Source organism: Curcuma longa, chromosome 20, assembly GCF_044706935.1.
Source record: "Curcuma longa cultivar G26 ecotype Majalengka, Jawa Barat chromosome 20, ITB_CL_G26_1.1, whole genome shotgun sequence".
NCBI lineage: Eukaryota > Viridiplantae > Streptophyta > Magnoliopsida > Zingiberales > Zingiberaceae > Curcuma > Curcuma longa.
The window spans coordinates 3,469,369-3,495,042 of NC_133880.1; the positions used below are offsets into that span (position 1 = coordinate 3,469,369).

The 25,674-nt window shown below is 36.3% G+C and overlaps 2 protein-coding genes and 2 long non-coding RNA genes across 5 annotated transcripts; 2 read left to right on the forward strand and 2 right to left on the reverse strand.

The window, feature by feature from the left end:
* The first annotated feature begins 303 nt into the window (after nt 1-303).
* On the forward strand, nt 304-918 carry LOC141813096 (uncharacterized). Its single transcript, XR_012600377.1, has 2 exons — nt 304-488; nt 640-918. It is a non-coding gene; the product is annotated as an uncharacterized LOC141813096 (long non-coding RNA).
* A 485-nt stretch (nt 919-1,403) lies between these two features.
* On the reverse strand, nt 1,404-5,442 carry LOC141813350 (phosphate transporter PHO1 homolog 1-like). Its single transcript, XM_074701301.1, has 13 exons — nt 5,083-5,442; nt 4,716-5,016; nt 4,155-4,560; nt 4,021-4,069; nt 3,859-3,930; nt 3,661-3,790; nt 3,442-3,565; nt 3,106-3,355; nt 2,888-3,037; nt 2,566-2,718; nt 2,196-2,474; nt 1,887-2,023; nt 1,404-1,813 (listed from the first exon to the last, which is right to left on the reverse strand). The coding sequence occupies exons 1-13, from the start codon at nt 5,440-5,442 to the stop codon at nt 1,726-1,728; spliced, it is 2,499 nt and encodes an 832-aa protein (XP_074557402.1). The 3' UTR covers nt 1,404-1,725.
* Nucleotides 5,443-9,169: 3,727 nt separating this feature from the next.
* LOC141813082 (uncharacterized) lies at nt 9,170-9,782 on the reverse strand. Its single transcript, XR_012600372.1, has 3 exons — nt 9,702-9,782; nt 9,572-9,596; nt 9,170-9,494 (listed from the first exon to the last, which is right to left on the reverse strand). It is a non-coding gene; the product is annotated as an uncharacterized LOC141813082 (long non-coding RNA).
* Nucleotides 9,783-16,424: 6,642 nt separating this feature from the next.
* On the forward strand, nt 16,425-24,598 carry LOC141813863 (protein decapping 5-like). 2 transcript variants are annotated; one of them, XM_074701861.1, is made up of 9 exons: nt 16,425-16,637; nt 17,963-18,063; nt 22,058-22,126; nt 22,205-23,140; nt 23,368-23,430; nt 23,553-23,747; nt 23,839-23,949; nt 24,032-24,181; nt 24,268-24,598. In XM_074701861.1, exons 1-8 carry the CDS (start codon nt 16,493-16,495, stop codon nt 24,173-24,175), a joined length of 1,764 nt encoding a protein of 587 aa, XP_074557962.1. In that variant the 5' UTR covers nt 16,425-16,492; the 3' UTR covers nt 24,176-24,181; nt 24,268-24,598. The 2 variants fall into 2 exon arrangements, with proteins under 2 accessions (XP_074557962.1, XP_074557961.1); XM_074701860.1 differs by having other exon boundaries at nt 24,032-24,598.
* Nucleotides 24,599-25,674: the final 1,076 nt, after the last annotated feature.

Genomic DNA, 25,674 nt, shown 5'->3' on the forward strand with positions numbered 1-25,674 from the left:
CCTTATCCGACTCATATTGAGTCGTGCTAGGGCTAGGGCTAACATAAGCTCAAACTCTAGAGTTAAGTTACTAGGCTACATTTTCTTTAATAATTATTTTTAAAAATCACTAAACATTTTAATTTTTTGAAAATATTTAATATTTATAACGAATTATATTTATTAATTTAATGAATTATTTTTTAAATATATATGAATTTATTTTAAATTTTAAAAAATAAAAGGTACACACGAATGAACTTTTAGTTTAATTGCCTATTCGATCACACTATCTTATTTCTTTCCCCTTTTCTTCCCAGGTGTCTTACGTGCTAGATACCGAGGATTTATTGCTCCGATCGAGAAAGAGAAAAAGATATTCAAGCGACGGAACAATGTCCAGAAGCCAAACAAACTTGACACAAGCATACGACGCTAAAGCACATCGATTCCGCAACTTCGTTTCCAGTTTCATGTGCAGATCCTAACGCAATGCAATGCCACAGGTGGTAAGACTTTAGCCACAAAGAGGAAACAAATATTCCTTCATTCAATTGCAATTTCCTCAGTTATTAGAATAACTTTCTGATATATTTGCACAAAAGATTAGAGATAAAAAAACTATAATGTGCTTGTTTATCTCTTCATCATTTCCTTCAGGTGATGAATCTGAAACGGGCCAAGAATCTACCAGCAACCATGATGAATTCGCTTTGCTGGATTTCTGGTACACATGTCAACACTGTATATAGATTATTCTATGGCTGTTGGCATCACAAATCTGTACATATGCAACCCTTAACTTTTCCCCTCTTTATTCATACTCTATTTTCTTTCCACCTGATTACCATATTGCTAGTCTACCAGAACAAATCTGTAATGTTCAGTTATAAAATGCTTATATTTTTTATTTTATTATCATTATTATTTTTGTAACAACTGTAGGGTTTCAGTGCACTTCCATGTGTTTATGGATGCCTCATGCTAGGAAATTCGGATTGTGGTTAAATTTGAGGTTTGAAAGAGAAACAGAAAATAGTTATCATTAATCTTTTGATACCATTCACCTCTAGTTAATTCGATTTTATTTAAATTAGGGTTGCTAATATTGATGGTGAAACAATTTGTCTCTCAGTTGGATTAACTTGTTCTCTCCATTGTTTTTCTGTTTCCTGAAAATACTTAGTAATTGTGTGTGTTTTTTTTAAACTAAATATGGTCATACTGAACACCTAAACTTTAGATTCATGTCAGATTCGCATCGAAAGGGAACCTTATCGAGTGCTTCTCTATTAGATTTGTGCTCATACAAGCAGCTCTACTAAGGCCATTGTGACTACCTTAGATGCAATGCTATATTGGCACCCCCATAGAATCACAAATGGTTTCTTCTAAAAGAAACAGTAAAATCCTTTTGGGCTAATATTTGAAGTAGGTTTGGTGTGCCGATATCATCGACTAAAACAACTATAATAGTTGTATACAAATGATCAACCATGATCAACAATGTTGATGAGGTATGCATCAATACTTAGGGCTAAATAGTTAGGTTTAACTCTTTAGGTCGAACCATCTCACATGATCATTTGGTCCTTAGGCGATGATGAGAATCGATGATCGATAGACAAAAGACTCATGTTGCGAAAAAAATAGAACATGAATGATGCTTTCCACTGTATACATCTGGAGAACAAATCAGTGTGTATAATTCCTAATATGAACTCCCTTTTCAATCCTTGTTCAACACTAATCCTGATCCACTTCATGAAAAGGCAGTGGAACAGTTTTGACAGCCCTGAACTTTCCTGCATTGTTGAGATGCTCATTTTCCAACCTGAAACATCAGTAGATTTTGCCCTTAGACTACTTAGCAATCGACAAATCTGAATAAGGTGCAAAGGATTTACCTATAGAAGTTCCATTGCCCTCGTCTGATCACTTCGATAGCCGCTAAGAAGAATGAAGTAACTCTATAGTCCACATTTCCGAAATTGTAATGGAGGACTGTTTGTAACCACGCTAGTCGCATAACGAAATTCAGACCCTGCAAAGTCGAGGGCACATTACTTGATCTGATCTTTCGGAAAGGAACTAAAGAAGACAGACACTACTTAAGTGAAGGTTTGGTAGTTTCCTTATACTGAACATTGGAATTCAGTATGTTTTGTGCATTTAGTTGTTTTGTTTTCACTACTCAAGTCATTAGGATGGCATACCATAGAAATGTAGTACACAAACTTTCTTCGGAGGATCAATTCGCTTCGAAGCCACGGGTTCTTGGAGTCGAGTTGGAGCAAACCCCAATCCTTGACAAAGTCCCAGTAGAGCTGGTACGCGGTAGCAGCACTTGACACCACCACGACAAGTGAAAGCCAGCCGATGTTCTTCTCCTTTTCATAGGCTACTTTGGCACCAGCTGCGAGCATGGCAGAAACATACTTCCCCAAGTTGACTAGGTGGCTTGTCTCCCCTTCATCAAACCATCTTCTAGCACACTGCATGATCATAGCATAGAATCTGTGACTTTTCGTGTATCGAACCACGAAATCGTCGCGTTAAATGTGAAAAGCAGTGAGCGAAAAAGACCTGCATAGCTCTCCAGTAGTAGGGAAGAAATGAGACAGCATAAGATAAGTCTCTGAAATGCTTGGATCTCATGCAATACCCGTAATCTTGCGTTCGATAACTACCAGTGATGTAGTAACAAGCCACAAATTCCATATTTCTGAGCATTGGGACCTGTTTTATAGCAATAGAACTACTTCATAAGCATCAAGCTTCTTTTGAGATATCAAGGGACGATCTTCGGTTAGAGAATGAGAAAGGAATTGTTTGTTTATCGTGTCGTTGTAGCTTTCGGGAGTTTGTAAAGGAAAAGAGAAACTAAATGCTCGGTTAAAACGAATACCTGACTACAGAGTTGATCAGCCATGAAGAAATCCACCATTACTACCTTGTATAAAGGGGACAACATGATATTTCTGATCACTCTCAAGAAGTGATACCGACTCGACCGATACACAATGTTGAATGGGCAAATGAGCAATGCCATAAACATCTGCAAAACACAAGAACAAATCCTGTTACTCTATGCTACAAGTTTTAGAATCGCAAGAATGAGATTACCAGGAAGAGGAATCCAGGGATTGCTTGGACATGAGTCGAGGAGTGCCCTCTCGCAATAAGGACTAAGTGAGCAAACATCACTCCGACCACCACAGTCATGGCTGTGGTACAGATGAGGAAGAGTTCCCTATACTTCAGCTCTTTTGTATGGGCAAATTCAAATATGAAGGCGTAGTTTATTCTCGTCTTTCGCCACACGAAGATGTTGCATCCGTAAAGGAACAGATGTAGGAACAAGAGGCTAAACATGCTGCGATTAGTAGATACAAGTTTGTGCCATGTTAGATGAGATAATCACATTGAACTGTAAGTTACAGCTTTGAGTGCAATGCTTGCCTTAGGATTGGATACACTGTTTCCATGTAGATAGTAGTATCTGATTGCCCGGTGTACATGCCGGCCATGTGTGCCATTATGCAATATCCGATGAACAACGCGATGAAGCATCCGGTAAAGAGGCCTGTTCGAGATCATTAGCGACTTGTAAGAAATGGTGATCGAGTTTCGAATACTTCCAATGTCTCAGGTTCAGTGATAGAAGTCTCATTTTATTACCAATGAAGAAGGTGACACCATGAGATTCTTTATGCTTATGGGTTTTGAGGTACTTCATGGCCTTCTGCTTGTTGTCATCAGCAAAGTGTTTGATGAATAGTTCTTCGACTTCGTCCATGAACTTCGTTGCCTATTGTCGACATGAATGATTAGAACTCGATATTGAGTCATTGGTGAAGTTCAAAGATTCTTGATTACCAAATCTGAACTATTGAAGTAGGAGACTTCCACCACGTTGAGATATGTGTTCAGAACTTGCTTTCCTGTCACCTGAAATAGAATTTTGCAATCTGTATCTCATTATTTACAGTTCCAATAATCATTTTGCAGCGAGTTCGATTAGCTTTTGTAAGTCGATACCTTGTCGAACTTCTTCAGAATCTTCGCAAAAGCCAACATGTTCAAAGTTCTGAAATAAGAAACTCAACACAAGATACTAGAAATGCAGAGGTTACAGTTCACCTGAAGATATGAATAAGGACTCGAAAACTCACCGATAAGTTTTGAGGTAACCCAGCCCTTTGTAGAGCTCGACGAAGGCCCCTCTGATCATTTTCGCGGCACGGTGGATCTTGGTCTTGTTGATGTTGAGTTTGCCGCTCTGCGATCCACATTTCCTCAATTGGCTACCTGAGTCCTCTCTGAATAAATATGCTAAGGCAGAGATGGTCCTTGAAGGTGTAGTGAGGGGGATTTTGATCAATAGGTTCTTTCCCTGCAAGCTGAATGCTCTTCCAGAGAAACTCCTCAGCTTCTTCCCTTCGTCTAGACCGTCGGTTTTCGACTTCCCCAAGTCGTTGGATCCCTGAGGTGGGTCTACAAACTGGAAATCACCACTTTCATATTCAGTTGCTAGGATCTCTTGGCCCTGTTCTTGTTCTTCCTTCATAGCATCTTCTTCTATCAGTTTCATATTCAGTAAAAACAGTTCAGTTACAGTATCAAATGGCATGCTTTCTGTGTTCATCCTCACATGAACTTTCTCTCCCAACTCCTTCAAAAAAGAAAGACAAAAATTCGAAAGAAATGATGAAGAAAATGCTGGTTTTCCTCACCACAGATGATCGAGCAGGAAATGGAAGGATCATCCTTGGGATCATCACCCACTGAAACCTGGCCCTTCTGGTTCTTGAGAGCCGCCTGGAGCTCGAGGAGGATCTCCATCTGCTTCTTGAGCGACTCCCCTCTCTCAACGAACTCCTTCTCCTTGCTCTTGTAGAACTGATTCACCTTGTTGAGCTGGAGGTCCAGCCGCACGAAGAACTCCCTCGCGGCATCAGTATCGGCGAACTGCTCCAGTAATTCAGTCTCGTACATGACTCCCCTGCTCGCTGAGTTCGTCAGCTTCCTGTGAATCTAAATCAACCGCAAACACATAAACAAAAAATCGGCTTTGGAATCAAGGCGAAAGAGAGGGAGTGCCTGAATAGTTTCGTGCTCCTTCCGCGGAATGGAATCGAACGGAGGGAGCTTCCTCAAAGAGGAGAGCAATGCGAGGGCCAAAGAAGGCCGCGGTGCTGCAGTGTTCTCGTCGCGGGGAGCTTGCATTCTCTTGATGTCCTTCTTCAGCTGCCAGTAATCAACGAACGCCTCCTTCCACTCGGGAACGAGCTGCGCCTCGAATTGCTTCGAGAACTTCACCATTTCTTTCAACTGGATGGTGGAGGAGATTGGTGGGTGGGTGGAGTGGAAGCCATGAAAGCATTTTATAACTGACGAGACTGAAGGAATCATTCGGCGTCGCTGGTGGTGCAGCACATTCTCAGGAAATATACCGTGCATAATTCTAAGGTTGATGTTGCTGCACCTTGCTCCACTTGGTGGCAGGGATGATGCTCAGTGAAGGGGAGAGAGAGAGAGAGAGTGAGGAGGAAGGAACAAAACAAAGACAAGGAGTGAAGGGAGGAGGGTTGGTTGCCCAAAGGTGACACCTTTTTAAGTCTGTAGGAGCTTTCTGGTGACCTCTTTGAGGTTTCAGTGACCATCTCGATACAATAAAAGCGACACGAGCTCGAACGCAAACACAAACACAAACACAAACACAAACACGAACACAGTGAAAGACAAGAACAATTTAACATATTGAATGTAAACACGAACACACTCAATGATCTCTCCTTGATCTTTGAAATGCTTTGCTAGCTAAAAATTCACATATGTAATTCTCACTTAAAAAAAAAGGACAATCCGATACATGAAACTTCCATTAACTTTTATAAAACATGACTATGCCGCACTGAAATATCTAGTCTATCATATCTTGTCTTATCATAATTTGTGCATGATCATTCCATCAAATCTTTTGTAACCCTCGATCTTGATTCACAGAGGGATGGATTGTGTTTGAGATCCCTAGCTACGTCAAAAGTCTCATACATGGAGTCCACAAGCTAAATGCCTTTCTACCTTTAATGGACAACCCTAATCTTTCTACCTTTAATGGACAACCCAAGTCTCATGCATGGCTCGATGCCCCTACAAATGCTGGCCATCTGCCTTTGAGGTTTCAGTTCCACTTCTTTGCAAGGAGCATTTGGAATTTGTTCCATGATTCATTTGTCCTTTTTGCTTCCGTATCGAATGGCAAGGCACTGCAATTGGTGTGGTCTGAGATGGACTGCAATGCACAACATTAGAGTCATCATTCCCCCCTCCATTAATTATTTTGCCCTTGGGTATGATTGAATTGACTATTATAGGGTAGATATTGCTATAATAGATAAGGGTCAAATTTCGATGAAGTCAAGAAAAATGTCCTCTCCACAGTGGTCAACTATGACTTTTTGATTTACCTCCTTATATATGATTGTGGGGCCGACCGTGTGGGACCGTTGGAGTGGCGGATTCCACCTTTTGCTACAATGATGTGCTGTTATTTTTCTTACTTTGTACTATAAAAAAGGATGTTTTTTTATGAGTAGCATACTTGTTGTCGTATTAAGAATTGATATAATGGATATGGTCGGCGTTACGTGACATAGTTGAGTCAAAAGTCAAATTGAATTAGAAATCAAATCAAGATGAGCTTGAGGTCAAGTCAAGCTGAGTTTGGGTCCGATCAAATTGAGCTCGGGGCGAGTGGGTCCCCGCGAGAAGACCTCAAGTAAAGTCCATCCGGATCCAAAAGTAAAGATAATCGATTGTAGCATCAAAACAAGTAATTTCATTATTTTTAACTCTCCTTATTGTTCATTTTTGTTATTTATTTTCTCTATCTTTTCTCTAATGTCTGACTTGAGCGTTGAAAAGACCTTGCCAAGGTTCACCAATTGGCCCCCCTTCTAACATCGTCCTTGAGTCTTTGCAGACTTCTGTCCAAAGATCTCTAAAGTACTTGATGTTCGAAAGGCCGATCTACTGAGAAGTCAACTCAACAATAGCCGACCTAACTGAAGTCTGACATAAAGAAAGTTGACTTGATTGAAGTTTGAACTGAAGGAAGTCAGATCTACTGAAACTCAACCTGATAGAGATCAACTTGACTAGTATCCAACCGGTAGAAAATACTCGGGTGTGATTATTCTACTGAGTTATCTCATCTCTTGATCTCGAATCGGATAATTGTGTTTCAAAGTGAAAATTTTGTGAAGAGGCAAGAGCAACTTGCAAGATGCTCCTGCACGAAGGAGTAGATCGATATATTAGGTTCCGTAAGATGCACAATCCTTTATTTTTGGTTTAGTTGCCTTGGATGAATTTGATCATTAGAAGTCATGGATGATAATGGAAGGCAAGAGCAACTTGCGAGAGTACTCATTAGTTAGGATGCTCCGCCCCCAAGATAGAGTTGAGTTGGCTATTACGAAATAAATTTTGCAAAAACAAATATTGAAAACTTGCAAGGTAGAATAACCTAATGCTCGATCTTCTTCGTGCCCGAAAATTCCTTCAACATCTCCTTCATGACACCAAATAGCATTTCAAACCCTACTTGATCCAATCACTGAAGTACATACTCAATTCGATACCTGACCTTCGGAGAATATGATTCTTCAACTTTGATTCCCAATAATGAATTCAACAAATCCAAAGGGAATAATACATCGTAACTACGAATATGTTCTTTAACTTATTTTCTTTTATTTATATATATATATATAGATTATGTTGCACATGCTTAAGTTGGAAGGAAGTATTTTTTTTATCCAACATAATGTGTTATGTAGAAAATTCATTTTCTCGGTATATTCTCGTTCGAGTTTATTCTTAACAAATTGGGTTTTGTAGGCATAAATCAATCTAAATGGTTTATGCTTGGAATAATGCCATTTAGGAGAAGATTACATAATATGCTTTATCCATGTTGATAAATTATAAATGAACAAATATTGACTATTTAAGCTTGAATATTGTGCTAGATTTTTTAAAAAAAAATATCAGATTAGATTTATTTATAAACTCTGAACTTAATAATGAAATAAATTTAAATAGTAAATGGAAATTTTATTCGAAAATGCTAATTGCTGGGCCGTTTTAGACCGAGCCCGTTCTGATCCGAATCGGCCCAGCCCATTTGAGGCAGGCCCGGTACGCTAACCGAATTCAGCGTCGTTTCCCTAGATCCGTCGTCCATGTTAAGATCCAACGGTCCGAAGAGGATGACTTTCACTACAAAAATACTGCTCCCATTTGGGACGAATTTTGGGACGAAAAAATGCGAAAATATTCGTCGCAAACATGTTTAGGGACGAATTTTGCAACGAAAAATTTTCTGTTGCAAATGCCGCGTCGCAAAGTTTTGCAACGAAAATATCTAAATTCGTCGCAAACTTTGCGACAAATTCAGAAAATTTCGTTGCAAACCTTTGGGACAAAATAAATAAACGCGTCCCAAAATTTTCCGACAAAAAAATAATTCGTCGCAAAGTTTGCAACAAAAAATGTTGTTCGTCGCCAAAGGGGACACATATGATGGGCAGATTAGCAAGGGAAGTTTTGCGACGAAAAACTAAATTCGTTGCCAAAATAAAATCATTTTGCGTCGAATGTATTATTTTCGTCGGAAATTTCCGACGAAAAACTAGAAATTGTCGCAAATTTGCGACAAAAAACCAAATTATTCGTCGGAAACTACCGCGATTTTGCGACATAAATATTTTTTGTCGCCAATATGCGACGGAAAACCATTTTTTGTCGCAAATGTGCGACAAAAAAATAGTGTTTTCGTCGGAAATTTGCGACAAAAATATTTTTTGTCGCAAAATGTAGATAATTATAAAAACTACTGTGATTACGATACGTTGGCGACAAAAAACTAGTTTTCGTTGCAAATTTGCGACGAAAACAATTTTTTTGTCGCAAATTTCCGACGAAAACTAGGATTTTGTCGCCAAATATAGCCGCACAGTAGTTTCGATAGGTTTGCGACGAAAATGGTTTTTTGTCGCAAAACTCGTCGCAATTTAAAAAAAAAATTGACAGATTCAATCTGTTTTTGCTAATATGAAACCTGTTTACATAAATATCACATCCATATACATCCAAAAATAAATACTCACATCCATATACATCCAAAAATAAATATACTCACATTCACAAACAACAAACATCCATAATATCAAGTTCCTACAAACTTCAGTAAAAAACAACAAGCTACAACAATATCAAACAACATCTAAATGTATCAAACATCCATATCCAAGCTCCAAACAAAAGTATCCAACAAACTAACATCCATATCAAATCCATCAACTCCATAAATCAATACATCCATATGATAAAGTATGTAAAAGACCAGAGAAAAAACTATGCAGAAATATCACCGTCCACGGCGACCTCGGGTGATACTTTCTGCGTCACTGATCGCTTCTTCATCAAAATTGTTTTTTCTTTTCCTACATCAGCAAACAGAAGTATTAGAAATATTAGAAAATTAATTTTTACAAATAAAGTATAAAATAGAAAAATTTACCTTTTTGCCGTCCTTGGATGAACCCCTGTTGAAAACACAATAAAAATATTAATTAGTAAACAATTATATAGTTATAAAAACAAAAAATAAAGTAACATGAAATGCGAGGAAAAATAAAATAATACACAACTAGGCTATGAAGAAGCGTCGTCATCACCGGCATCATGGGAAGGCTGATCAGGCAACTGACTTGGAGCGGAGTCTAACTGAAAATGCGCAAAAAGTAAATCCTGTCGTCTACGCATTTCTCTCATTTCTTCATCCCTTTGCAATATTATTCCTTTTAAATGAGAGACTTCTTCAGTTAGACTATTTATTTGTGCCCTCATTGCTGGTTGGCTGGAAGGAGAAGAGGTGGTAGGAACATGATGAGTTCTGCTCAGAGAACCCAATCCCAATATCCTCCCTCCCTTCGATCCTCCAGTGACCTCCAACCAAATATTCAAGTCATTTCCTACGGAGGACTCAGATCCATCAGCAATACTAGCACTTTCACTTCTCTGTGCTAGCTCGAGCTCATCATATTTTTCCTGTATTGAAAGATAAATAAATTTAATTTCCTATTAAAGAAGATACATAACTTTTAAAATTCATTTAAGTTAAATATTAAAATTTAAACCTTTAGTGTTCTAGCTCTTTCCCCGCTCCAAGTCTTATCTTTTTTCTGGAAAGTGCGGGTAAATGTCTCCATAAATACTGGCTCCTTTCCCATCTCCTGAGTCTAAAAAAACATGGTTAGAAACTCTAATACTATTTTCTCACTAACCCTAACTCTAATCTGTAAGCTAACCAACATGTGCACTCGTTTCTACGCGCAAACACATAATCTAACCCTAACCCTAAGCTAACCTAGATAAACCTAACCCTAACCCTAAGCTAACATTGGTAAATATAACCCTAACCCTAAGCTAACATAGGTAAACCTAACCCTACTCCACCACTGGCCGGCCAGGACCCTCCATTGGCCGGCCATCAGCCCACCAGTGGCTGGCCGGCCGGCCAACACACCACCACCGCTCGGCCGGCCGGCCAACAACCGTAGCACTGCCGGCCAGCCACCTCCGCCATCCAGCGCGCGCCAACAGAACGTAGGCAAGCGGCCGCCGCCACACCAACGGCCGGCCAACGAATCCACGCCGCCCGACCAACCACAAAGCAAAGAAACGCGGAGAAAGGGCTCGGAGAGGACCTTACCCAAAAAAATCACCTTCGCCGGCCGGTGTCGTCGCCGTTGCAGTCGGAGGAGGGCTCAGAGAGGAAGAAGCAGCGGAGGAGAGCGATTCGGCGCGGAGGAGAGGGATTCGCAGCGGAGAAGGGGGAGAAAATCGCGAGGAAGAAGAAAAGGGATCGGGCCGGATGTTTAAGTTAGGGCATTTTGCGACAAATTCGTATTCGTCGCAAACTTGTTGCTAATTGGCGACAAAAAACAAGTTTTCGTTGCAAATCTGCGACAAAAACAGAATTTGTCGCAATTTGCAACGAACATATCTATTCGTCGCAAAATGACTTAACTCGGAGAAAATTATTACGGTATTTTGCGACAAATTCAAAATTCGTTGCATTTTGCGACAAATAATGTTATTCGTTGCATATTTTGCGACGAATATTCTAATTTGTCGCAAATTGACCTAATTATAACTTAGGGTTATTTGCGACAAACTCAAAGTTCGTTGCCATTTAGCGACAAATAATGTTATTCGTTGCAACTTTTGCGACGAATATTATAATTTGTCGCAAATTGACCTAATTTAAACGTGAAGCAAATCGCGAGGGAAAAAGAAAAGGGATCCGATAACTTAGGGTTATTTGCGACAAACTCAAAAATCGTTGCAAATTAGCGACAAATAATGTTATTCGTTGCAAAGTTTGCGACGAATATTATAATTTGTCGCAATTTTGCGACGAACAAGTCTATTCGTCGCAAAATCGGCTTTACAATTTTCTTTTGTATTAATTTTCGGTATATTTTGGCGACAAACTAATGAATTCGTCGCAAAGTTTGCGACAAAGTAATTTATTTGTTGCAGATTGGCGACGAATTTTACGACAATAAAGTTTTCATCCCAATTTTGCAACAAAATTTTTCTGTCGCCAAAGTTGTCGGAAATTAGCAACAAATGACTTTTTCGTTGCTAAAGTTGTTCCTAAATTGCGACGAATTTATTTCGTCCCTAAAATTTGTCCCAAATGTGCCATATTTTTGTAGTGTTCGTTCCAGAATATATTTTGACAGGTTTGGTGTAGGAAATTTCTGGCATATTACACGCAGTTTTACCTGTGCTGTTTTAGTATTTAAAAATTGAATCCTTTTCTTCTGCAAAAAAGTGGATCCGCCATAAAAATTGAATCCTTGGAGCATAGTTGAAGGGGTTACGGAACAGATTTATTGAAATAGATAAAGTCAAATTTCAATGAAGTCGAAACAATGTTCTCTTTATAGTGGTCTTTCTCGATTTACTTTCTCACATATATTTATAGGACCAACTGTGTGGAATCGTTGAAGTGGTATATTCCACCTTTTGCTAAAGTATTTAAAAATTAAATATTTAAAGAAAAAATATTTTTTTCTCGAGTTACTTACTCATAGATAGTCGTGAGATCGACCCTGTGGAACCGTTGGATAATAGATTTTACCTTTTGTTAAAGTATTTGAAAATTGAATATTGGAGGGGAAAATATTTTTTTCTTTATTTTAAAGATAGTTTTAATTAAAATTATTATAATTAAAGTAATATCATATGGAAAGTAGTTTTAATTAAAATAATTACAACACGTATAACTAAATGGCTACATTGAATAAAAATATTTTTAAAATATAAAATATAATTTTTTACCCATTTAGTGATAATGAAAATAAGGAGATCATTTTGATTTTTGCTCAATAACATGTCTTAGAAATTCTTTCTCCAAAATATCTAAATAGGACTATCACTAGAATATTATTTATTTATAGATAATGTATGAATATATAAATTTTATCTAATTAATAAAGAATTCTGCTCATGAGGAATTAATCCTATCATGATCAATCCTAATCTCGTATAAAGGAGGAGAGTTGCGTTAGATTGTCAGTCAACGTTAAACTAAGACAAATGTTCAATGAAAGCATCCATTAAAATATTATGTTAATACTAGATTATTCTTTGAAGGAACACGTTATAGGGTCTGATTGTAATGTCTTAGCAAGGACCACTACATCTTTATAACTTAGGTATAGTGAAAAATATGCAAGAGTTACATTGTAGAGTCTGATTGAGATGTATCGACAATGACTACTATATCTTCAATGAGAACTTGGATGTAGTATTAACTATGCAAGAATTTTCACGTCATAAGTTAGATAAGAATAAATATTATAAAAAATTAATAGTCTAATATTTGGAACATGAAACATAGAAATCCTCACTGGTAAAATAATAACAGTAGTAGATATGATAATTAGAAAAAGAATTAGTATTTTGTATGTACACGAGATAAAATAAGTAGGCGAAAAGACAAAGATAATAAAAAACTCGAGTTTTAAGTTATGGTACACATGAACAAGTAAAATAAGAAATGGAGTGGGTATTGTAAAGTTATAGGAGTAATTAGTTAGAGAGAAAATAGAATTATAACTCTCATGATAGTAATAGAGAAAGAAACGTAATTAATATATATACACTAATACAGTAGAATTAGATGAAGATACTAAATCAAGATTTTGGGACGATTTAGATGAAATATTACAAAATATTTTGTTAAATGAAATGATTTTAATAGGAGACGATCTAAATGTTAGTACCAATGGAATCAATATATGCCCACAATATTAATGGTATGATATTGTCCACTTTCGGCCTAAATCCTCGTGGTTTTATTTTTGGGCTCAACCCAAAAGGCTTCATTTAATGGAGATATTTTTCATTTGATAAACCCATCATTTTTTTCCATGCATTTTCAACGTGGAACTTTGATTGTATCCCAACACTACATGAGCACGTTAAAGTGAAAAATAAGGAATATGAGAGGGTGCATGGGGTTATGAGTTTAGAATAAGAAATGAAGAAGAGAAAACTATAATGGATTTAACGATAATATATGATCTTATACTAGCTAATATATATTTTTTTAAAAAAAGAACACTTGATCATGTTCAAAAGTGAGAATAATAAATCACAAATTGACTTTTATTAAGAAGAGGGATAGAAATATTTATAAAGATTTTAAGACTATCTTTGGAGAAAACTTAACTACCAATATATGTTAGTAGTATTGGATATTCGTCTCAAACATAGTATCAACAGAAGCATAATATATATATACGACTCTTAAAATTAAATGGTAGAAGTTAAGGATGAGAAATAAAATATAGTTAAGGAGAAGGTAGCAGTATAAGTATTAGATGAAATATTTGATAACTCTAATACGACATAGAATAAGATGGTATCAAAGTTGAAAATAGATCAAGAGTGTACTTGGTAAGTCAAAAGGACATGCACCACCAAGTAAGAAATCTTGGTAGTAGAATGAGAAAGTACATGAGAAATTAAAGTGAAGGAAAAATGAATAGCCTATAAGAAATTGTATATTTGTAAGAATGATAAAAACTTAAAAAATATATACATGTAGTCAATAAATAGACTAAAAAAGCAGTGAATGAAGCTTTTGAACTGTTATATAAAAAATTAGATACAAAAGAAGAGGAAAGAGATATTTATAAAATAGTTGAAGTATGGGAGAGGAAGACAAACAATTTTATCCAAATAAGGTGTAAAGATGAATGAATATGATACTAGTAAAATAGTTGAGAAATAAAAGAGCGATGGAAGAGATATTTTTATCAACTTTTTAATGAAGGTTTAGGTGATTAACTTAATTTAAGTAATTTAAGTAGGTCAAATGAATATAGAAATTTTAAATAGAAGAAGTTTTAAATGAGATATAAAATGAAAAAGTCGTTAGACTATATGATATTTTGATAGAAGTATGGAAATACCTAGGGAAACAAGATATTCAATGACTTACAAAATTATTTAACATGATATTGAAAGTGAAAAAATACCTTATCAATGAATTGTAAGTACTCTAGTTCTCTTATATAAGAATAAGGGAGACGTACAAAATTATGCAAACTATAAAGGTATTAAACTAATGAGTTACACCAAGAAATTTTGAGAAAGAGTAATAGAAAAAAGGTTTAGGAAGAAGACCACGGTGATCAAAAATTAATTTGGGTTCATGCCTAAAAGGTCAACAATAAAAACTATACATTCAAGATACAGTACTGTGGTGCATGTTATTTGTAAGTAATATTATTTTAGTAGATAAGACACGTGAAGAAGTAAATGTTAAACTAGAATCTTGACAGAAAATACTAGAAGTGAAAGATTTTAGACTTAGTAGTAATAAAAATAGAATATATAAAATTTAAATTTAACAATATTAGACGTAACAAGACAATTGTTAAGATAAGAGATAATGAGTTGTCTGGAACTAAGAGTTTTAAGTTAGGATCATTTTTGCAAGACGATGGAGGGATTGAGAGATGTATGACATAGAATACAAGTAAGATGATTAAAATGGAGAGCATCGGATGTTTTATGTGATCGTAAAATATCTTTAAAACTCAAAAAGAAAATTTCATAAAACATCGATTAGACCTGCTATGTTATACGAGAATGTTAAAATGGATGCGTGAACATATGAGGATGAACAGAATAAGAAATGAGAGTATTAGAGAGAAAGTCAAAGTTATATCTATTGAGAAAAAATTTTGAGAGACACACTTAAGATGATAGGAAGATGTAGTTAGATATCAATAAATGTTTCAGTTAGGCGATGCAAAATTATAATAAATAAATAAATATATATATATATATATATATTAGTCCAATGATATAGAAATTAAAAAGATTTTATAATTAAAAAAGATTTTATAATAATAAAATAAGATAAAATTTATTTAAATATAGATGATGATAGAGTAGGGGATAGAGTCCAATGATATAGAAAGTTCTATATAATTAATCCTATGATAAGACGATTGTTGTGGTTGATAATAAATAGTTTAAAGACAATGAGAAATTAATATAAATTTATGGTTATCAAGGTTTTCCTAACGTTAATATTGCTATCATATCGACGACTTAATAAGTGGGAGCATCATTTAGGACTGAGTATTCAGTTAAAATCGAATTGAACCGAACTGAATTAATTGATTTTTTTCGAACCAACTGAACCGACTGAATTTTTCAATAAAAATCGAACAAACCGAACCGATATTTTATCGGTTAATTCAATTTTTAACTGAATTAATTAATTTTTTTTAATATTATGAAAATTTTACTAATTAATTAAGAATTTATAAATTTATTTACTTAAAATTTATAAATTATTTTTCTAGTTTGATTAATTTGATTTATTCAGTTTAACCGAACAAGGAATTTTAAAACTGAAACTAAACCGAATTAGCCAATTTTTTTAGAAAAAATAATTGAAATTTTGAAATAATTGAACTGAATTTTTTTAATTCGGTTGGTTTATTCATGTTTAACTAAATTTTTGCTCACCCCTAGCATCATTAAAAAGGTCAATAAAAGTAAACAATAAATTTAATATTAATAATTAAAAAAAGAATTCCAAATAAATAGTTTTACAAAATTTGTATATTTTTAAAATTGAACATTGAATTGATCAAAACCTTTATCTTAGTTTCTTAATTTAAAATTCAAAATTGTTTAAGAAGGAGTTTATTAACTTTAAATGTGTTTTAAATTATTTATTTGTTTTTTGAGAGAATTAAAAAAAAAACTCTTAATTGGCCTATATAACGATAGAGCATCTGAGCGGAAGGGGAACGCGGACGAGGGTTTGGTTTTGTGAACTCCTCTCCTTTCAAATCCAATCTCCCCTCTCTCTCTCGCTCTCTCTCTGGCGTCGGCGATGGCAGGGGAGACCTCCAGATCGGGGGCGTCGGCGGACTCCTACATAGGGAGCCTCATAAGCTTGACCTCCAAGAGCGAGATCAGATACGAGGGCATCCTCTACAGCATCAACACCGAGGAATCCAGCATAGGCTTGCGCAACGGTACAGTTTTCCCTTTTCCCCGATTCCTTGCGTCGTCGCTTCCGCTTCCTGCTCTCTTTTGCGCTGCTCCCCTCCAAAGAGAGCTCTTTTCGAACTTTTTCCTCTGGATTTTGGGGTTTCTATTGTCCGAGGGGCTTCCGCTCCACGAAATTGTTTCTTGAGGAAGTTTCCCGTTTTCTTGATTTTATGATTAGGGCATAGTTTTCTCTACATTCAGGATAATTTTGATGTGCAAAATGTGGTTATGGCCTAGATTGCACAGTGGTTGTGTACCAGTAAACATGAAACTGCAGTTTGTTTGTCGTTGATTATCTCTTCACGCTGCTGATTTCTTATTAATGTTTCACGAAAAGTTCTCATCTAGGAAAGACACATTGGTTTGAGCTAACAATAAATAAAGCATGTGACGCTTCTTACTGATTATTAACAGAGGTGATAAGAGTTCATATGAGAATATCAATGTGGTTTGCAGAGTTGTTCTGCAGCACATGAGTAATCCATTATCTCAACAATTAAATGGATTGAAATTTTACCTTGTTATCAACACGGTGAAACCATTCCACACACATTCTCTTTCACGCCACACCTGTGCACATTGTAAGTGGTGATAGCTGATGAGTTAGTTGAGTTGAGGGTATACTCCAATAAAGTGCTCAGTTGATTTGATTTGATCATTTCCTTGCTTAATAATAAGCGAGACAGTGTGGTTCTTTACTCTTTACTAACAAGCTTTGGTAGGTTGAGTCAGGTGTCTCAGGCGATTGAGTCCTTGAGTGGATTGGCGTAGGTGGAGAGAGAATATCTTGCAATGATCCACAACAAATGCTCATTGGGATATGTATGCGCATCGTTTAGTTCCAAATTGTTAAGTTTTGAGTAATCCGTTGGCCAATTAGTTGGAGAAGCCACCCTTATGAAAGTGGCCAGTCAATTTTGCGGCGAGGATATTTGGCCAATATATGTTATAACTTATTAGCTTGAGTTATTAGATGCATGTAACAACACACTTGTGAGCACATTCTCTCTCCAATCCCCACTATCAAAATTTTGGGCTGCTTTATTGTTGTCAATGCTATAGGCCTCCCAATTTCATGTTTCAGTATTTGTTGCATACTGAATAATGTTTTTGTTTCTATTTTATGGTAGAGTTAGTGTTGAATTATTCCTGTAATATATTACTTAAGCATATGGTTTTTCTCTCCTATTTGAACCAGGGGAAATTAGCATTCCTTCAATCTTTTTTTCCTATAGTTACTGTGTTTGCTGGCAATCAATGGAGTACTTTGCAGTGTTTGTTTTCTTCAGCCTTTTTTTGATGGTTGCAGTACGCTCTTTTGGAACTGAAGGCCGAAAGAAGGAGGGGCCACAAATTCCTTCTAGTGACAGGATATATGAGTACATACTGTTTCGAGGAACTGACATTAAGGTAAATGAGTAATGAAATGACACAATTTTTGCTTCCAGATATATAATAAAATTTGGATCTAGTTATAGTGTAATTTATGTGTACAATTGTCTATGTAACTTAGACTCATGGATTCAAGTGTTCATCATGAAGGCGTCTATAATGTGGTCGTCAAGTGTCAACTCAGAATCTCTCTGTCTGAGCATGGGCATGAAGGTGGTAAATGAAGATTCCAAGTATTAGAGTCAATTCTTACCAACTGAATATGTAGTGCAAACGAGGCAACAAACATAGTAAGGACAACTGTTACCCACAAAATGAGTCCATAGGGGAACAATTCACACCCAAAAGCATTGTCGAGCGTACAATCAACTTTAAATTTTCCTAACAGTGTCAGATATTATGCTAGCAGGAGTTTAGAACTCAAGGTTTTCATATCATGTGTCCTTAGATACTAAATGGACAGGACATGAGTTGTCATGTTCATGTCATGTTTGAATTTCATAACCTATCTTATGAAGGTATTATCACCTCTATAAAGTTAATTAGTAGATACATAAATTGGACTATCTTTTTGGCTTTTTTTCCATTTGTTCTTTTGTATATATTTGAATCTTCCACTCATTTTGGAATCAAGTATAAAAATTTCAACCTAGTGATATGTCAGTTGGTGTCAGCAATGGTTACATCAAAAATGAATAATTAAAAACAATAATGCTTAGGCATATGCAATATTTAACAAGCAAACTCAACTATTTAACAGTATTGATTTGCTATTTCTTATGGGCAAGATTGTTTTATAGCTAAGAAGCAATAGATTCAAATAATTAAACTTGAAGGTATGAAAATGTTTGAGATTGAAGTGTGGGGTTACTAGGAGAGATAAAATAAGGTAAGAGAAATTATATTAAGGTATAGGAAACAAGGATTTATCAAAGATATCTATTAGTTTTAGTAGTGGGAAAAATTAAATCAATGAAAGTTAATGATGTCTATAGATAGATGCTAAAATATCAACCAAATTCTTATTCAACTATAAGAGATATCAATTACGTAGGCATAATAAGTGACATTACATTCAATGACTTAGTGGTGTGGTAGCTGCTCTCTAATGCTATAAACATGTAATAAAGTTCAATTTTTCCTTGTTAGAATCGTTCATTCATGATTTCTATGCCAATCCTATTGTAAAAGAATATGTGTATACTATATGAAACAGAATTAAAAGACTTGTGATGGTTTACTCATGATTCAATACAAACAGATGCCTAGATGATTTTCTTAAACAGAAATTTCAACAACAGAAACTAATTTGGATTGTCAAAATTAGACCTAACACAATCCATTAAATTGAACTCGACAGACAGTATGCTAAAACTAATCTACTATAAAAAGGAAAAAAGATGAATATTTTATTTGATGGCAGATTTGAGAGGTCAAGGGGGTGAAATCTCAGAGTTCCATGATGAAAGAGTCTAAGGGTATTTTACTGCATGGAGGTGGAGATTATTGTGTCTATTTGGAAGAGGGTGATATGGAAGAAATATGTTGTGTTGATGAACATTCTTTTTGATTGTCTGGAGGATCAAAGTCTATAGTTTCCATTCAACAGTGATGAGAAGTCTGGTCATGTGGTCTACTTCCCCCTTCCTCTCTTAGTTGTGTTGATACTGTCGACACTCAGAATTGATGGCTAGGGTTCAGTCTACAGTGTTTATCTCTTGTCAGAATCAGTGGACCTGGCCCCCGAGGCATAACTGAGTTGGTTACGACGTAGCAGACTTGCAGAAGAGAGCAAGGGTTCGAATCCTGGCGAAGCCAGGTAATACCCTCCTGCGTCGTGACCAACTGCAGTTTCTCGATTTACCTCCTCACAAATGGTCGTGGGGCCGATCGTGTGGGGCCGCTAAGGTGGCGGATTCCACCTTTTTGCAGAAGAATCAGTGGACCTGAAATATCATGTTGTCCATTTCATTTTAAAATAATTGCAATTTTTAACTTGGTATAATGTGGGATGGAGACCTACATTTTTCATTGGCTATGGATCATGATCTCTAATAATCAAATTATTTCAATAATTAAGATTTTATATTATTTAATATAGTATAGGATGTCTAAATTATTTAAGATAACTTAGCTAAGTTAGAGATATGTTTTAAACCTATTTTATAATTTTTAAGCGAACCTTATGATTCATGATTCGGTAATTCATCAAAAAATTCAGAACTGCACACAACCTGTGTTTGCTCTTCATAAAATGTCTGTAAAAATAACCAAATCATGCACGATAATATAGTCCAAATCATTTGCGTCATGTTGCAGTAATCTATAAAATTAGCTTTTGCAGCATTAAATGAAAATTCTAAATGTACATCAATATTATTTGGGGAAATGACCTTATAAATTCTATTTAAATAAATATTCATGTGTTTCTATTATGAACAAAAAACAATATCATTATTTGATAATTTAGTTAAATTTGATTGACTTAAATGTATTTTTTTAATCTACTAATGTTTGTCACATTTAAATTAAACTTTTTCTAAATCTTTGCAACATTGCATTGTTTTGCTGGTTTTGCACAAAGTTTAGATTGAAAAGTAGCTTGAGTTCTTCATTTGTTAGCTTCTATTTTATCTTAGGAAATATTGTATACGTCTTCTTGCTTTCCAGAATTGTGCTGTTAGATTCTATGTCTGGAATTTTTCTGTGTTGCCTTATACTTAAATCTGTAAGGCCTAAATCCAAGAGTTCATGGGGAACTATGATCCTGGTTACATGTACACTATTTGTCATTGTATGTTACAAGGATTTAAGGTGTCATTACTATGGAGCTAACCAATGATTATCCCATCAATTGCAGACTCAAATATCACAATTTTTATTTTCTTCCTCAAGTCTGCTTTAAATTTATATTTCTTTTGGCAACTTCCATTTTTTCTTTTCTTCACTTATCAAGCTAATGCGGGTTCCTGAAAATATAGTTTTTTCTTGTAGCTGACGAAGTGTTTGTTGTATAGAAAAAGGTCTCTATTTTAATGTTAAACTTCTAGTTTGTTTGAACTATGTGATACATCTAGATACAAAAAGGGCGTGCAATGATAGTTGACCATTAAAAGATACTACAAGATGTGGAGGATCTGAGGCACAATGTTTCGGTGTAATATGTTGAAATGTCTGATTGGATAGTGCAAATAATACAAAAATTGGTAGAATGTAAGAATATGGAAGAACTTTATAGCTCTTTCCTCAAGTTTGATACTTATTTCTATAGACAGCCATTGAGAAATTCCTGTTAGCCAAGTTTTCTGTGTTAAAATTTACGTTCACAACTGTAAGATGTAGATTGACAACCTTTGGATGGATGAGAAGCGTTAATAGATCTCATATGATTGAATATGATCCCGTTTAGATTAGCAGTAAGTTATTGCTTTGCAACATGCGAGTTTGAAAAACACAACACAACAAAGAAAAAAAAGAATAACTTAGTCTTAGTGCAGGAATATTGTCAGAGAAAGCAGCAGGGTAGGAGTTCCTGCTCCATTTATACCAATGACTCTGGTTCCTGCAACTTGCAAGCCACCTTGAAAGAGTTACACCAAATAGTTGGACTAACATGACTGGAAGATCCTAGTCAACTTTCACAGTCAACATGCCACTCATTGAAAAAATTGAAATCATTTTCAAATGATATTTTTGTTTCAGGTTGCTATTTGTTTTGTATTGCATACCTTGTAATTCTTAATGTTATTTCCATTTTTTAAAGACAGTAATTAACTTAGCTAATTAGAAATGTTGTCAGTTGTTAAATTTGAATTTACCTTTGCCGTTTGCAGCTGTTTTGCTTCATAATTCCCTCTGCTCGTTGACTGTTCTTGAACTCTAATTTAGACATGCTGGTTTGCCTTTGTTTTCCATTGTTATATAATGTTTTTCTATTTATCTGATGACTGATGCAGTTAATGTATTCTGAATGATCAAATGCTTGATGATTTAATCATTTTTACTACTGCAGGACTTGCAAGTTAAGTCCTCTCCACCAGCTCAGCCGACTACCATAAACAATGATCCTGCTATAATTCAGGCAAGGAGATAATCTTACTCATTTAGAATACTTGACTTTTAAGTCCTCAATAATGGATATATTTAAAATTATTGACAGACACATTATCCTCATCCTGTATCTACCTCTACAAGTCTGCCTACTGCTGGAAGTGGAAGTACAACAACAGATGTTACTTCCCATTCGGCTCAGTTGGGACTTCCAAGGCCAACATTTCAGGGCGGTTTACCTCCTTACCAGCCAGGTGGAGGCTTAGGGACTTGGGGTTCTTCACCCGCCCCACCAACCGCAAATGGTTCTGGGCTTGGAATGCCACCAATGTATTGGCAAGGATATTATGGCCCATCTAGTGGGCTGCCACAGTTGCAACAGACAACATTGCTCCGACCGCCACCAGGATTGCCTCTGCCTCATTCAATGCAGCACCCTTTTCAATATCCCGGAATAAATCCTTCTTTACCATCTGGAGCTCAAAGTTTGCCTGAGCTTCCTCCTCTGTTTCCACTAGCCAGCTCAAACCCAGCTCTGACATCTAGTCCTTTGCCATTGACATTGGATCCATCATCAACAAGCTCATTATCTATGGAAACGTCATCCACTCTTTTGCAAAATAAGGCTCCTGTAACAACTATCGCTGCATCAGCTTTTGGCATTAGTCTTCCTTTGGCCTCACTATCCATTTCTAATTTTGAGAAAGTTATCCCTCCAACTGCATCTGCTTTTAGTTCCAACCCTATCATCGGACATAGTTCTACCTTGCCATATTTATCCATTTCACAGCCAGAACTTCCTACCACTGTTTCATCAAGTTCTAATCAAGTTGAAAAATCAGTAGCCTTAGTGACTCCAGATAAGCTCTTGCCACTTGGCACCTCTGTGCTTCCGTCATCTCAGCCATTGCAGACAGGCAAGATAGATGCTGATGTTAAAGTGGTTGATGAGAAAGCTAAACCATTGCTTTCTGAACCAACACTCAGTGCACCTGCAGAAACCAAGGTGCCAATATTGCCGCTGCCAAAATCTAACTCGCACAAGGTATGCTAATATTTTGGTATGGTGGATGGTTGTAGTGACTGGGTTTGTCAAGTTGTTACTTTATAAAGTAAACTATATTCTAGTACTGATGCCTTTCCAATTTTATTTGTGGGACTAGCAGCCATCAGACTCTAATGTCGACATTCCCTTTACGCGATAATTTTTATTTCAAAATTTTCTTTAGTATTGTTGGTTGACTTTAATAATGGAGCTATTATCTTTTGCAGGCTAATGGGGCTGCCTCACAGAATTTCTACAATAGAGGGCGTGGAAGAGGGCAAGGAAATGACGTACTGAAATACTTCCCTTTGAGTTATATTGAATTGACAGTATAAATACATTGTCTTGGAAAGTTCTGGATTTGATGCGCTTATAACTACTCATAGGTTATTCGTGTTTGTTGTGGTTGCAGCCACGCCATGTGACAAAGTTTACTGAAGACTTTGACTTTATGGCAATGAACGAAAGGTTCAACAAAGATGAAGTTTGGGGCAACCTTGGTAAAAATAAAACCCATTTGAAGGATAATGATGGAGTGTTTCAAGAAGATGAAACTTATGATACTCTGGAAGAAGAAGAGGATACTCAAAATAAGCTCACGTCCAAGGTGCATATTTTCACTAGAATTTTTTGGGTTTTGCTCTTACATATTCTCACCTCTTCTTTTCAACTGCTGTCTATTTCTTTTCTTTTTGAAGCCTGTGTATGTAAAGGATGATTTCTTTGATACTCTTTCTTGCGCCACTCTTGATCGAGGAACTCGGGGTGGGAGAACAAGATTTTCGGAGCAGTTGAAAATAGACACAGAGGTATATTAGGAATCTCTCTTCAGAGGTCTTGTTGCCACCGTATTCGATGTTTATGCAGTATTTTTCCACACTGCACATGCAGACTTTTGGGGATTTTACGAGACTACGACCAGGTCGCGGTGGCGGACGTGGCTTCCGTGGTGGAGGACGTCGAGGATCCTATTACGGAGGTGGCTATGGATACAGCAGAGGCCGTGGTTATGGTTACTCGCATCGTGCTCCCTAGGGCAAGGTACACACACTAGCTTTAATGTTTATGCAAGAAAACTCCGTTTAATCGGAATCGAATTAGCCTGATCGTCATAGGGCTATGCCTAGAATATGTTCCCAGTCGGTGTTTCCTTGGCCGTGCGACTGTCACACTGAGAATAAGCAGATGCAACCTCAAGCTAAAATGCTGCAAAAACATTCCTTGTCGATGGATGGCCCGTCGGGAATACATTTTTCGTTGTAGCAGTTTTCTGTCGCTGGCAAAACTTATGTTTCTGCGTAGTTTAGCTTCATATTACTTGAATGCAAGGTTTGGTTGGTTAATGTTTTTCATTAGCTACATATGACGGTTTTCAGACCAATCTCATGTAAAACAGCAAAAGGAATGGGTTTTCCCCAATCTTGTGACTTGCTTAATGGAATCTTCCTAGTTTTTTTTAATAATAATTATTTTTTTATGTGATATTACATAGGAATTATGTTCTGTTTAGGGATGAGCAAGGGCTTTTCTTTCCTAAACTGCACGATTCATGTTTTCTTTGTTCTTGAATTTTACAAATATGTGCATTCAGTTTGCTTGGCACGGTCGACATATCTGCTCATCATTCCATCTGCCCCTGGACTTGCAACCCATTTGTTCAGTCGGTCCCTCTATCATGTGGCCTGCTTAGATCGAGTGACCCTACTGGCCTACTGATCTTGCCACATTCGACCGCCAGTCCACATCTTTTTCTCCTTGTTATGGTACCTTGATCGGGTAAATAAAATTGGTACCTTCTATATGCTCCTAACTTCCTTTTGATCTTCACTATGGTGGCTTATCTGAATTACAAGTTTGAAAAGGAGGCGTTGTAATCATCAATAGGGATAAAATACTTGCATCAGGGGTTCAGTGTGCATCGCCACTGTATTCCATAATAGAGTGAGTTTTGAAAATTTCATAATCTTTCTTAGATGGTTGGAGAAAAATTTGAATAAGATTGAGTCGGTCACCTCTGGCTCTTAAAACTAATTAATCTTTAAGATGATCAATTCGGTCCTATAGAAATTTTCTATCGGCCATCAAGGTTAATTTGAAAGCGCTTGCATCGGGCAATTCAACAGTTCAATTTTCAGAGAGATTGCATAAGCATCCTGAGTGTGATGCATCGTAACTCGGGGGACAATAGGGATCGAGTGCTTGCAAAAATTGACCTTGTACATATACATTTGATTTATTTACAAACCTAGATTTAATAGCCTTCCTTCTTTCAAAGTGTATTGTACCCTAATCTCCCCTTTGACTTCTACAAGTACGCCTTAACTTCCTTCAACACTATAACCTTCATGAAGGTTACTCATGAAAATTAATGGAAATCGGAATCTCACCGGTTCTAAATTATGGAAATCTGAAATCAAATTTGTAGTCGATCAAATGAGCTTTGTAGTCATCCAAAATTTCCATCTCCATGTCTGCGAAGTCTGTAAAAAAACAGTTATCTAAATTGTCAATGCAGCAACATGGGTGTGACTTCT